Source organism: Tamandua tetradactyla, chromosome X, assembly GCF_023851605.1.
Source record: "Tamandua tetradactyla isolate mTamTet1 chromosome X, mTamTet1.pri, whole genome shotgun sequence".
In the NCBI taxonomy this organism is placed as follows: domain Eukaryota; kingdom Metazoa; phylum Chordata; class Mammalia; order Pilosa; family Myrmecophagidae; genus Tamandua; species Tamandua tetradactyla.
In genome coordinates, this window is record NC_135353.1 from 152,575,001 (window position 1) to 152,590,186 (window position 15,186).

Consider the following 15,186-nt stretch of genomic DNA (forward strand, 5'->3'; position numbering starts at 1 on the left):
AATCCAAAACCTGGTTAACAAGCTTCCCAGAGGCACTTGCTTCTTCCTGCAAAGGTCTCGAAAAAGTAGACCAGATAAAATGTCAACCCTAATGGCAAATGTCTCTTCTAACACCAGTCAGACCCAAGGTGTGGAGATGGGCCTAAGGTCTGGCTTGCCTGGGAATTAGGATTTTTCTAGGTCCCTTAAGTCCCATGGAACATATCAACACTCCCAAGCGTCCTCCAGCCCAGGCTCCTTAACAAATCAGACCTGGACACTGAATTCTAGTTTCTGTATCCAATACAGTGGGTTTTCCCTTCTAACCTTGACCAAGTTTTTCCCACAATAACAGATACCCAAAGAATCCAAACCACAGAAATAAAATTATTTTCCCATGAAGCCAGCGATGGTATATTAACTAAGACAGGGCTAGTCAAAATGCAGTCTTTGAGAATTGTTCCTTTCCTTGAACAACACCTTTAAATATTAATAGAATTCTTGGTAGTTCTCTTTTTCTTTAAATAATATATTCAAACATTACTAGAACTCTGAAGAATCAGGGTGGTATATGTTTTGTTTATTTTCTTTATTACTCACTCTCATTCATGCAGGATGAATAAAGGATTTTGGCTTTCTGTATGGCTTCAATGTCCCGCCTTCTACTGATTGATTTCTCCAAAAGGGCTATGAAGGTTAAAAGAGGATTCATTAGTATCCACCTATGTGGTGCTATTTGGAGGCCATTTGATAATCACGATCCCAGCCTCCAGAAAATTAAATGTAAAGACAAACAACCCTGGCAAAGACAGATTTATGAAAGACATGCATACAACGGAATCTATTCCAAGTTGCTTGATGTTCAAACACAATTTAACATTCTTATCCAGAGTTCTCGCAATTTAAAAGAAACCGCGAGTTTGATTTCCAGTGGAGACTAGACCTTCTGCAGGGGTTAATTTCTTCTGCCATCTACACAAAAGGAAACAGAACTCATTTATTCAAAAACCAAAAAAAACTGAGTTCTGTCCCTTGCTTCTGCACTGAGTAATATTCTCAACGGAGGCAATTTCATCACAGTCAGGTTTCTTAAGATTTCTTCACAGCCCAGCCTCTCAGGGAGGTCACCTGGAAGAAATTTCCCATTAGAAGCTTTATTCAATGTTGTATAAACATTCTGTGGACACAGAAGAATTTGTTTAGACAGGAAATGAAGAAGTGAGATTGGAAAGTCGATCCATATTGCCTGAAAACTTGCCCATTTACACATCCAAAACCCTGGCCATTGCAAAATGGTTGCTAGGATGGATGCAGATCTACCTTGAAAATAATTTCCTATTTATAAAATTACTAATGCTATTGTTTAAAAGTGGAAAATTATGGTTGATCACTTTTTCATTAAAGAAGGAAAGAAAGCCAGGACTCAAAAAAAAGCAACCCGTCCCCCAAAAGGACACCTCGAATGTACTTTAAAGTATCAATTTACTCGCAATGAAGCCAAGTTGAAGAATCCCTATGGTGACTACAGCCCCATGGTGCTGGCTAAATCTAACTATCAAACTGCTGTTGCCACGGCATTTGTGGCTTATTTTTTAAACAATCTAACAACCTCCAAAATCATGCTACAACAGATGCTCCTACAGTACTCTGAATAGCTTCAAAACACATGTATGGTACTAATCAAATTAATAAATAATTGCATATTGCCTGAAGAGAAGCCTGGTTCTAAACTAGAAGTGCTATTTAAAAAAAAAAAATGTAACCCAGAGCTTCCATCCAATTTTTCATAAACAAGCCCATATAACTAAATAGATTCAAGTAAAATGAATTAAGTTGGGTTGGATGTGGGCGTTTTCAATCATTTCGACTTGTTTGGTGTTTCTCGTGTATTGTCATAGCAATAAAGTGGGATAACTAGCCCCAAGGATAAAGAAAGGAGATTGTTTTTTTAATAGGCAGAAAGCTCTAAAACCATATCCATATATATTTCCATACAAATCAGGTCATGTGGCTTTCTGTCATACTGCTTACACAGGCATTAGATGTTGAGGAGGGACATCTGAAAGTAAATAATCCAAATTTCGTTTAGAGATGTTAAGTTGTTCTGATGCTCTAACGCCCCACAGCCTGCAAATATGAATGCCCTGAGGACTAAAAAACAAGCCACAGGAACAAAAAGAACTAAAAGTATTGAATATTTATCTGTGTGTGATTCAAGACATGTTGTGTATCACAAGAAGGGTTTCTGTGTATCACAAGAGGGGGTTAAAGAGGACATGACTATGCTAAGCAGGGCAATCCCAAAACCCTAACCATACAAAAATATCAACAATTTGTATGTGTCAAATTTCTCGTTTCCATATCAGAATTTGGCTTTTAAAACAGACTCAGCTCGCACAGCTTCCTCATTATGCCTTTTCCTTCTCTTTATACCCAAGCAGGCAGGAGACACTGATACGCAGACAGTGATGTGACAATCAGTGGGGAGCATCCATTTTATGTATCTCTGCATGTGGATTCATGGTAAGAGGAATAAAATCTAGCTGGGAGAATCATTCATGAGCAGAAAACAAAGCTTACCTATCAAAGGCAATTAGGTTATTAAAATGTCCCTAAAGTGCTGAGAACGAATCATCCACCCAGGGGCATTCCCATCTTAACCCCGGTGCTGTTTTTGGAGTCACAATCTCACTCACTCCTCATACAGGTATTCCTTACCATGATACAACAGAAAAGGAAAATTACAACTAAAAAAAACTCTAGCGCCACCAACCTCAGACTTTAAAATTGGTATGAAAAGTGCTTCTGATGATCAAATTGGAACATTACATATATTACACATCTATTTTTCTTCTCATCATGCTCAATCAAATAAAACTGGTTAAAAGAAATTAGGCAGACATGTCAACAGGATGGGCTTTCGATTCATACAGATGTGGGCTCCAGCTGCAGCTTGCTGTTACTTTCTACCTGAAACTTGAACAAGTTATTCAACATCTCTAAGCCTCAGTTTCTTCACCTGTAAAATCCACATATAATAGTACCTACATCCCAGGGCTATGTTAAGGATTTAAAATTTTTAATATATGGAAAGCCCCTAGGCTCAGTGCCCAAACGCATAATCAGTGATCAACAAATCATGGCTTCAACAGGATTAAAGGTAGAGTTAGCCATATACAAAATTGTAAAATAATCAAGTGTGTTTCTAGTACTTTCTCCATAAATGTTTTTATTTTTCTCTTCTCCTCTCAGGATACTAGTGGCCAAAGGCCTTATGTTAACAAACCCCAGACATTGCCTCTCTGTGTCTAGGACTATTTTAAAAGCTGGACCTGCCTTAGCCACTCTGCCAAAGCTCCATGCTCTTAATACTTCCTCTGCTTCTTTTGCAGAGGCAATACTCACTGATGAGAGATATTTTGCAGTCAGTGTTAAACTCAAAAAATATTTTGCTCATATTCCTGCTCATGGATAAGAATTTCTTTTTTTCTTTTCTTTATGTAAACTTTAAATATTGAAGCATAACACACATACCAAAAAATGCACAGATCATAGTTTGAAAGATTTCCACAAAGTGAACACACTCATGTAACCAACATTATTACCAGAACTCCCTTGTGCCCTCCTTCAGTCACTACCCCTGACCAAAAACAACCAATATCCTCTTTTGTTACTGTTTATTCGAGTCTCCTTCCCATCTTTCTATTGGGCAATCTACCTTTTTCTTGTTGACTAGTAGAAACTCTTTATATATTCTGCTTATGAGTCCTTCACTGAATATTTCTGTTGCAAACTCTTCTCCCATTCCATAGACCTTATTTTCTTAATGGTGTCTTGTGATGAACTGAAATTCTTCATTTTAAAGTAGTCCAATTTGTCAATCTTTCTCCTTTTGAGGTTGGCATGTTTTGTGTCCTAATTAAGAAATCTCTGCCTCCCTGAAGGTCATGAAGATATTCTCCCGTATTTTCTTCTAGAATCTTCACTATTTTAAAGCTGGATCTACATCTCAATCTACCACCCATCCAGGCTTTGTCTGTGCTTGTGGTGTGGCCTTTGTAATACAAGCCTGACCTCACAGAGGTCTAATTATATGGGAATTTTAATAAAATATTTATGGTCACTTGGACTGAAATAATATCCCTAAAAACATTTTGGTGCATAAAGTTAAGCTTAGCTATGTATAGTATATTTTGCATATTCTACTAGACTGAGTAGTCTTTGAGGCAGGGGCTGGGTCACATTCATCTCTGAATGTGCTTGGTGGTGGTGCTCAATGTCTGATGTGGAGAGAATTCCTGACAAGGAAAGTCTGAGAGAGAGGGGAAGGAGTTTTTCAGCTAACTGAAAAGGAACTGTGAGTGGCAGGACTGACTACCTTCATTATTTAATTATTTCTTTTTACAATCAGCAACGTCCTGATCGTGCTAACATTGCCTTTTCTCACTTTTCTATCCCTACCTAGATCATGGAATGAAACCCAAGACTTCATTCATTTGCTTCTGTGAACACCATTTCTCAAAATACCTACATTTAATTTTACCAGCTGTCTCAGCTTAATCTTCCATTTCCTATGCCCTGCTCTTCTACCCTGGGGGTGGTGGTAGATTAACTGGCATTCAACTTCCTTTAAGTTCAGAAGCTGAGAGAGGACTAGTAATCCTACTCCTCAACGTTCCTCTGTTTTGACAGAGAATTACTGCAAGCTCTAGAATAGGAAAAGGGAATCCCAAAGGAAGAAGGATGAGACTCCTCAGGACTTGACAGTACCCTGGTAAGTCAAGAGCTCATGCAGCTCAGAGAGTCATTTGCAGTTTCTGCAATATTTAGGATCTTCCCAACTAAATATTGTTTTCAAAAATTCCATGTGCGCAGTGTGAAGCCTCTGTGCAAGCGCTTATCAAAAACCTTGGCATTACTGAAAATATGTTTTATAGAGAGAAGTCAGGTGCTCAGGGTAGGTGATAATAGGCACTAAGAGGGTGAATAAGCAGAGCACTTAGGGGACTGGAAGTGTGGTGTGGCAGGTGCTGGGCAGGTACATAATTGAGTTAGTCAAGGGTAGGCCTGAGGAGTGGTGAGAGTTAAGCAAACCTGAAGCATTAAGGAATTAGCTGAACAAACGTCAGGAGAATAGAGTTCCAGGCAGAAGACAGAGCCTGAGTAAAGGCTTTTGAGCTTATGTTCAAAGAATCTGAGACCAGAAGATGATGACACATTAGAAGATGTGGCCACAAAACTGAGTTAGTGGCACAGAACAATCTATTGACCTTGGGGAAGTCATTTCACCTCTGTCTCAATTTATTCATCTGTAAAATAAGAATAATAGCACATTTTTATATGTTTGTAATAACGGATAAAAACAATATGTAAAGATCTTAGAAAACGGTGGTCAATATAAGTACACTATTATTATCATTATTGTTGTTACTGTTTATCTACATAGTCATACACCTGCCAAGATGATGTCAGAAATTTGTACTGAAGAGAGAACTAAGCCAAGCATCAAAGTCTTTAAAGGAAATACAGCAATGTCGAGAATAGTATAGTTGAATGACATGTTTTGGGGTAAACAATGTAATATTAAATAGAAAACATTTTTAAATTAAAAAAAAATCTTGTCATTGAGCTGACCCATTTCTGCAAAAAAACACTACTTTGTGTTCTTTCTCCTAACCTCACACTATTTCTAAATGGGGATCATTTCACTATTTGCAAAGAAACCAATGAATGCTGGAGCTGTTTGTTTGATTTGGCTTAACAGACGCAACAATTGCATTCTAAACCCATCACATCAAACCTCATCAATGTGAATTCTCAATTTCATGTAGATTGTGGCAACACTTCTCCTTTAGAAATCAAGGAAAGTGCCCTCTTAATACTAGTGAGGAAAAGACCATGAAAAATCAAAACTATGGAAAACCAAATCTACATTTTAAGCTTCCATATCTACATAATGAACAAGACTATTCTATTGACATATATATTTTTTAAACCCATCATATCCTGGCCTGATTTCTCCTTTGGTGGAATTTAAAAACGACCTTTGAATGGTCTATGTTTGACTGTCACCTGTAATCTTACTATTTTTAGTCCTTGCTGATTTCCAGGCAACAGACTTCAATTTGGTTTCTAGGCTCCTCAGTTTATTTACTGTATTGAGAATTTCATTTTTCTAACTCAAACTTCATGGGTATTAAACTCTTAGGCAGTTAGACCTAGAGAATCTAAATCAGCTTGCAAAGCCCATTGTTATTCTCATTAAAAAATAAAATTCAAGTTAACTAAGTCATGGTCTGTGGATCCTATAACCCTCATGTTTTCACACGAATTGTGCGACACAGCTTTGCAGTTCCTCAGCCCCACAGTCAGTCAAGCATGGAATTAACTGAGTCTGTTTGACATACTGAAAAGACAATAAGAGCTGATATTTCTCATTCTTCTGGAAAAGTCCCACCTAAACATAGGTGGAGAAACTGTTAGAATTATTTTCTCTGTTCATTTTTTTATGATCATCTTATAAATGATCATTGTTGGTTGGCAACAGCTTAAGAAAAAAAAGACAGAAGATGATTTTAGGGGAATTAAAAACCCCTAACTCATCAATCTAAATCATGGGTTACCAAATAACACAAAATACCTCACTTTTGACACAAAAGACCTCTTTGTCCATAGTAAAATCAATTTTATAAAATTTCCAGACAATATAAAAGTCTAATGGAAGGGAGCTTTTATTATGTTCAGTTATAAATGAATTCAAAAGGATTACACTTATCAGGGTTACAATTCAAAATAATTTAAATTATATTTTATCATTACTCTTTGAAATCATAGTATTACAATGAATCTGCCAATATGATTTTATAACTCATAAAAAAAGTTTTCCTATTTAGATAATTTGTATCTTAGCAGATAATTCAATGTAAGGCCAGAATTACAGTCATTAAAATCCATCTTCAGTTTTTTCCTATATTTAAAAATCCCAATTATATTTTTCCCTGCCTCCTATTTCAGCCATTTTTACAATATTAAGGAACGTTTATGTGCGGTTATATACCCCCAGATGGCCCCTCCTGAGTGGTCTTGAAACATCCAAGGACCCAGTAATGATAGTATTTATTTGTTAAGCACCTGCTCTGTGCCAGGTTGATTGTTCATAACCTCAACTAAACCTCCCAGCAACCCTAAGAGATATGTATTATTAAACCCATTTTACAGGTGAGAAAACTATGAATTTGTCCAAGGAGACTCAGTAAAGGTTATGGGCTGCACTTGAACCCAAGTCTCTTACTACTACTCATTTGACCATCACATGCCCAGTAAAATTCTGCAAGATGCTCCATGTGTGCAAAAATAAGGCTGTGTGCGAAAACAAGGCCACCGGGGCTAACTGAGAGGCAGTAATGGTCTCACGGAGTTTCCTTACAGATCTCTCAACCCTAATTGGATCACAGGTCTTCCTTGGTTACACGAAAACTCGTTTATACAGTGGTGGAGGTACTTTGTACTCAGTCACTTACCCTCTTCGCCCTGTCACCCTATTTGTGACCAGAGATGTACACTCCTGAGGCACCTTGCCAAAGGTTGGAGGCCTGATAAGGTTAGAGCAGAACAAAGTTACCTGATCCCAAGGCTTGATTTCCTTCACGTTATGCTCCAGTCTAAACCAGTGATTCGCAAACTTCAGTGTGCATCTGTATCCCCTGGAGGGTTTGTTAAAACAGATGGCTGGGCCCCAACCTTAGAGTGTTTAATTCAGCAGGTCTGGGGTGGGGTTCGAAAGTTTACATTTCTAATCAGTGCCCATGCCAGGCAAATGAGTACACTTTAAGAATGTTTACTTTAAAGGAACAGCACCCACTAGTCCTTGATGCCCGTGATCCCAGGAAATGTCACAAAGCTTGATTCCCTCCTCCCCATTCCTGATCTCACCCAAAGTTAAATAAAGGAGCGATTGTCAACCTGCTTTGTTCATTTCCTCACTCTGTTATCTCTACTTTAATTCAATCACTATTCTTCAACCATGATATTAAACCAAATTTACCTTGTTTTGTTATAAAACACCCTCCTGGCATTGGCCTATTTGGGTCTAAGTTAGCTCCTCAGTTCTGTAAACCCCAGCCTTAAAAAGTTCCTTTCTTAAAGCTGAAAAGCAATGGGGGGGGGGGGGGGGGTTGAGGTGTGGGCTGATTCATCTTCACAAAAAATCTGAACTCCAGACTTCATGATTCCTCCCTCATCTGTGAAAGCAGCAACAAAACACCGTAAACATAGGTTTTAAAAAGCCACTTCCCAACTAACTCTTGTTTTTGCTCCCACCTTCCATGAGGTGGGAGAAGCCTGGTTCTATTCCTGGCTGCTCAACCACAATATGTGTTCAGGGAAACTGTCCCTCTACATCTGGGTTTCTGACAATGAGGGATTAGGAGCTAGGCTCTGTTTTCTTCTATCCTCAATGCTCTCCTCCAAAAGAGGGGAAGCAATAGCACCTTTGGCACAAGCACGGGTAAGGACCTAGTGCCATAGAAGGGACAAAAGGATGGTGAAACAAAGTCCAATAACCATATACCCATCAGCTGCTGCTGTGGCTTCCCCAGCATATCCTGTCCTGTGACTGAGGACACTTGATAAAATCCCTTTTTAAGTTCACAGAAACCAAGGTGAACAGAAGAGAGATAATGACCCTTCATGCTGACCTAAGAAGAAAACAGAAAATAAAAGGATAACCAATAATCCTTCGGATTTTTCTGTAAAGAGGAAGACAAACTCTACTTGCTAGAAAACAAATCAGCATGATGTAACCTTCTGAACTAGTCACTGCATGTCAACTTCCTCGACCATATCATTCTCCACATGTAGCCAACAGGATGGTTGGGCAAAACATCAATCATTGTGTCCCTCCACATGACCTTTACAAATCACCTCCCATTGCCCTAGGATAGAATCTAAAATCTTTACAGGGCCTACAAGGCCTGTGTACTCTGGCTTTTATCCCTCTGTCATTCCAATTCTGATCTCCAATCACATTGGGCTTCTTGGGTTTCCTCAAAGGCAACAGCTAGAAAGAGCCTCTGCTCAAGCAGCTTTTTCTGTTGGGTTAAAGTGGGAGACATTTGAAACGTGAGACCCATAATCTGTGGGAGACAAATTATATGGCTGGATTGGTTTGGGTAAGTCACATAATTTCCTTGACCTTTGCTTCCTTGGATGTAGGGCAAAGACAGAAAAAAACAAGGACGGCCGACATCACTGAGTTATAATGAGGAATGATGGAGAAAACAAATGATTTGCTAAAAGAATAAAATTAGTATCAAGAAATGCTTTGGCCTTGGGGAAGTAAGCATATGAATTTAGAATAGATCAGTAGGTAATAGAAGCAGTTCGGTTTGGAACTTAATCTAAATGGTCACTATAGGAAGTCTCTCTGGTTAGTGATGTAGGCAAATTTGTGAGTGTGTGCATATGTGCGCGTACATAAGTTTCTCTCTCTCATAAATATGAGCTCCTGCACCTATATTAACCTTTCATGAAAACAATACTCCCTTCTCATTTTATAAATTAAAAGGACAAAGAATGTTTTAAAAAGTATCTCTCACTGTGCAAATAGCCACAGCAATGAGGTTTTCCAAACAAACATATTTTGTTTGTGACAAGCTATTACCCAGCCAACATATAAATAATATTCCTGTTATGGGTACTGCCTTTTTACTTGGAATGCTCTCTTGACACTTAAAGCAAATAATCCATCATTACTAATTTATTAAACATCCACACAGATGCTATTAATCATGATGAACTAATGTGATATTAATGGGTAGGTTATTAATCTGAAAGCACATGCAGATTTCCTAAAAAATTCAAGTTTCCCAGATTTCCTAAGGAGGATGGCAAAGGAAAATGAAATGAACAAATCTTCCAGAAAATGAATTTCAGGGAAGAAATATCTTTCACTGTACCACATACATACAAACATACAAAATTCGTTTCTTTTTTTTATCCTAGGAAACCTTTATATTTACCAATACATTTGCAATATTCAGGTTTTCATCAAAATGATTAATGCAAATGAAGGAAGAACTAAAACATCTATGCACCAGCAAGAAATGTTGAATATCTTCAGTGACATACCACATTCTCACACTTAGTAAAGTCTGGCTACATCACGGGCCAGCAATGTAGGCACTGCCTGAAAACTTGTGGGATATACTCAAGCCTTCTGAATCAGAATCTACATTTCAGCAAAATTCACAGGTGATTCACGCACACATTAAACGTAGCTGTACTGCCACCTTTTAAACTGAATGGTATTGAAGTACAGCTTGGGACTTCCAGGTCAAGATGGCAGCTTAACAATGTGTGCATTTTAGTTCGTCCTCCAGAACAACTACTAAATAACCAGAAACAGTACAGAACAGCTCCTGGATCCATAATAGTGACCAGACACACAGCGTACCCCAGTCTGGACCAGCTGGACCGGCTGTGAGCAAACCCCAGAACCATGAGTTCCCAAAACTGCAGTGGCCAGCACCCCTCCCCCACAGGCCGCTTCCCAGAGGGGAAAGGAAAGGGCTTTACCAGCAGCAGGGACTGGGCACAATCAAACACCAACTGTGGAATTAATTAACAAATTCTGACTACTAAAAATAGGCCCCCAGCTTAGGTGAACCTGATCAAAGCATAGGTTGCTTATTTTTGCCCCAGCACCAAGGGGGCTAGACTGACAGAAAAAGGGGGGAAAAAAAAGAAAGAAACAGAGGTTTTTGTGGCTGTGTATCTACAAAGGCTTGACTGCCTCTGGATACAGTGGCAGGACTTTTGAGGCTGCAACTGCCCCAGGCACAGGCAGAAGTGAGCTCTTTTGGGGGCTTATCTGGAGCTTGTGCCTTCCCCAGCGGAGGGGTGAAGCCTCACCCAGGTGGAATCCCTCCATCAAGGAATTCAGACACCAGGGCTTGGTAATTTGAAGCCATTAAAACCAGCCTACAACCTCTCCTCTGTCTCCACCACGCCCCCAGCAGGGAGAGTCTGCCAAAGTTAAAGGTACCACATCATCTTATGCTGGTGGGACCTGCAGTCAGACAAGCGCCACATACTGGGCAGGATAAGAAAAACAGAGTCCAGAGACTTCACAGGAAAGTCTTTCAACCTGCTGGGTCTCACCCTCAGGGAAAATCGACGTAGGTGACTCTTTCCTCCTGATAGGAGGCCAGTTTGATCTGGGAAAATCTGGCTGTGGTCTATAATATCTAAGCAGACCCTCCTAAGTGTGTGTGGGGGGGAAAGGCACCACATAAGCAGGGCAAGAAACAAGAAAACAAGAACTGAAAAATTCTCCTCTGTTAAACAAAACTTAAGCAAAGGTCCACATAAAGCTGAACAGAATGTCAAAGAACAGATAGACAACAAATTCATCCAGCAAGAAAACCCTAGATAAAAGAAGTGAAAGCAATCTCCAGAATAAACTAATTAAGGTAATTAAATGCCTAGACACCAGCAAAAAATAACAAATCACACTAGGAAAATTAAAGATATGGCCCAGTCAGAGGAACAAACCAACAATTCAAATGACATACAGGAGCTGAAACAATTAATTCAGAATGTACAAACAGACATGGAAAACCTCATCAAAAACCAAATCAATAAATTGAGGGAGGATATAAAGAAGGCAAGGAAAGAACAAAAAGAAGAAACTGAAAGTCTGAAAAAACAAATCCCAGAACTTATGGGAATGAAAGACACAGTAGAAGAGATGAAAAAAACAATGGAAATCTACAATGGTAGATTTCAAGAGGCAGAACATAGGATTTCTGAACTGGAGGACAGAACATCTGAAATCCGACAAGAAACAGAAACCATAGGGAAAAAAAAATGGAAAAATATGAGCAGGGACTCAGGGAATTGAAGGACAATATGAAGCGCATGAATATACGTGTTGTGGGTGTCCCAGAAGGAGAAGAGAAGGGAAAAGGAGGAGAAAAACTAATGGAGGAAATTATCACTGAAAATTTCCCAACTCTTATGAAAGACTTAAAATTACAGATCCCAGAAGAGCAGCATACCCCAAAGAGAATAGATCCAAATAGACGTACTCCAAGACATTTAATAATCAGAATGTCAGAGGTCAAAGAGAAAGAGAGGATCTTGAAAGCAGCAAGAGAAAACCAACCCATCACATACAAGGGAAGCCCAATAAGACTATGCACAGATTTCTCAGCAGAAACCATAGAGGCGAGAAGACAGTGGGACAATATATTTAAATTATTAAAAGAGAAAAACTGCCAACCAAGAATTCTATATCCAGCAAAATTGTCCTTCAAAAATGAGGGAGAAATTAAAACATTTTCAGACAAAAAATCACTGAGAGAATTTGTGACCAAGAGACCAGCTCTGCAAGAAATACGAAAGGGAACACTAGAGATAGATACGAAGACAGAAGAGAGAGGTGTGGAGAAGAGTGTAGAAAGGAAGACTATGAGTAAAGGTAAAAAGAAGGAAAATTAGACATGACATATAAAATCCAGAAGGCAAAATAGTAGAAGAAAGTACTACCCATGCAGTAATAACACTGAATGTTAATGGATTAAACTCACCAATCAAGAGACATAGTCTGGCAGAATGGATTAAAAAAACAGGACCCATCTATATGCTGTCTCTACTCAAAGGACATGAGGCCAAGGACACAAATGGACATTTACACATCAATGTTTATAGCAGCATTATTAACAATTACCAAGAGATGGAAACAGCCAAAATGTCCATCGACAGACAGTTGGCTAAACAAACTGTGACATTTACATAAGATGGAATATTAGGCAGCTGTAAGACAGAATAAAGTTATGAAGTATGTAACAACATGAATGGACCTTAAGGACATTGTGCTGAGTGTGATTAGCCAGAAACAAAAGGACAAATATTGTATGGTCTCACTGATATGAACTGACATTAGTGAATAAACTTGGAATATTTCCTTGGTAACAGAGACCATCAGGAGATAGAAATAAGGTAAGATATTGGGTAATTGGAGCTGAAGGGATACAGATTGTGCAACAAGACTGAATATAAAAACTCAGAAATGGACAGCACAATACTACCTAACTGTAATACAATTATGTTAAAACACGGAATGAAGCTGCATATGAGAATGATAGAGGGAGGAGGGCTGGGGCATAAATGAAATCACAAAGAAAGATAGACGATAAAGATTAAGATGGTGTAATCTAGGAATGCCTAGAGTGTATAATGATAGGGACTAAATGTACAAATTTAAAAAATGTTTTTGCATGAGGAAGAACAAAAGAATGTCATGACTGCAGTGTGCTGAAAATAGATAGTACTTAATATTTTAAAATTTCAACTGTGTGAGACTAAAGCAAAAAATGTTTATTTGGTACGAATCTATACCTTGACTAGTGCATCTCCTAATATAACTTATGTAGATAGTTGATTGAACACCTTAAGTACATGGAACTTTGTATAGGACATGAGATTTTGTTGGTTTGTCCAGGTGATGCCCTGATGAATCCCAGAGTGATTTGATCAGTGACTGGAAAAGTATTTGCAAAGTCCCCTTCAGGGAATGGCGAGAACGGGGGAAAACTCAACTTCCCCAAGTTGAAGTCTTGATATTCTCACAAGCAGTGTGGACAACCAAAGCTATAGGCTGAGCCCCCAGTCTTGGGGTTTGTTCATATGAAACTTAACCCCACAGGAGATAGGGCAAGCCTACTTAAAATTAAGCCTAAGAGTCACCCCCAAGAGAACCTCTTTTGTTGCTCAGATGTGGCCTCTCTCTCCAGCCAACACAGCAAGCAGACTCACCACCCTCCCCCTGTCTATGTGGGACATGACTACCAGGGGTGTGGATCTTCCTGGCAGCGTGGGACAGAAATCCCAGAATGAGCTGAGATTCAGCATCAAGGGATTGAGAAAAACTCTAGAATGAGCTGAGACCCAGCATCAAGGGATTGAGAAAACCTTCTCGACCAAAAGGGGGGAAGAGTGAAATGAGACAAAGTGTCAATGGCTGAGAGATTCCAAACAGAGTCGAGAGGTTATCCTGGAGGTTATTCTTATGCATTAAGTAGATATCACCTTGTTATCCAAGATGTAATAGAGAGGCTGGAGGGAACTGCCTGAAAATGTGCAGCTGTGTTCCAGTAGCTATGTTTCTTGATGATGATTGTATAATGATATAGCTTTCACAATGTGACTGTGTGATTGTGTAAACCTTGTTTCTGATGCTCCTTTTATCTACCTTGTCAACAGATGAGAGGAACATATGGAATAAAAATAAATAATAGGGGGAACAAATGTTAAAATAGATTTAGTTTGAAATGCTAGTGATCAACGAAAGGGATCAGTAAGGGGTATGGCCTGTAAAAATTTTTTTTTTCTGTTTGTTATATTTTTCTATTGTCTTTTTATTTCTTTTTCTGAATTGATTCTAATGTTCTGGGAAATGATCATGATTATGAATATGCAACCATGTGATGATATTGTGAATTGCTGAGTGCATGTGTTGGGAATGTTTGTTCCTTGTAATTTTTTTTAATTAATAAAAAATTTTTTTAAAAAGTACAGCTTGGTAGCTACACATTGGAGTCAGTGGAAAAAGAAAGTAGGGGAGCACTGTTTATACATTATTCACCCAACTCATTTGAAGTGGCCATAAAAACTGCTAGAATTACAAAGCCAAGGTATGCTGAGGCAGGAACATGACACAAATTCTCAATGAAAGTGTTGAAAGCCCGTAAACATGATAGATGTAACAAGCAGTTGAAGACCCTGGATTATCAGAAATATAATCTACATACCACATTGCATCAATTCTAATATCCACTTTTTTTTAACATCTTAATATGTCTGAAATCAGAATTCATCTGAAAACTGTCAGCCAGACACACTCATGATGTAACAGCAGTTCTTACAGTCGTCACTTCAAATGACTTGTGTTCGTTGCTAGTAAACTGCCACTTAAAATGCCTTCAGTAAGATTTCACTGTGATTCGGCAGTGAAATGAAAACTTACTGCATATACAAAAAGGAGGAAAATCCCTAAGACAAGTGGGGAGCACTTTTTCAAGAAATGCTGAATCACTGCTATTCTTAATGAGGAAGAGGACAATATTGTATGAAAAAAATGTAGACATTGATGATTTGAAATCAAAAAGACTCTGGGATGGAGTTTTAGGAATACCTTAGCCAATC

The 15,186-nt window shown here is 38.7% G+C and overlaps 1 protein-coding gene across 5 annotated transcripts in view; it reads right to left on the reverse strand.

Moving 5' to 3' along the window:
• Nucleotides 1-15,186, reverse strand: part of PHEX (phosphate regulating endopeptidase X-linked) — a 291,954-nt gene that overhangs the window by 236,743 nt on the left and 40,025 nt on the right. For all 5 annotated transcript variants that reach the window (XM_077146746.1, XM_077146741.1, XM_077146742.1 and 2 more), the window contains one exon: nucleotides 580-666. In XM_077146746.1, coding sequence (XP_077002861.1) covers nucleotides 580-666 — 87 coding nt within the window. The remainder of the gene's footprint in view (nucleotides 1-579; nucleotides 667-15,186) is intronic.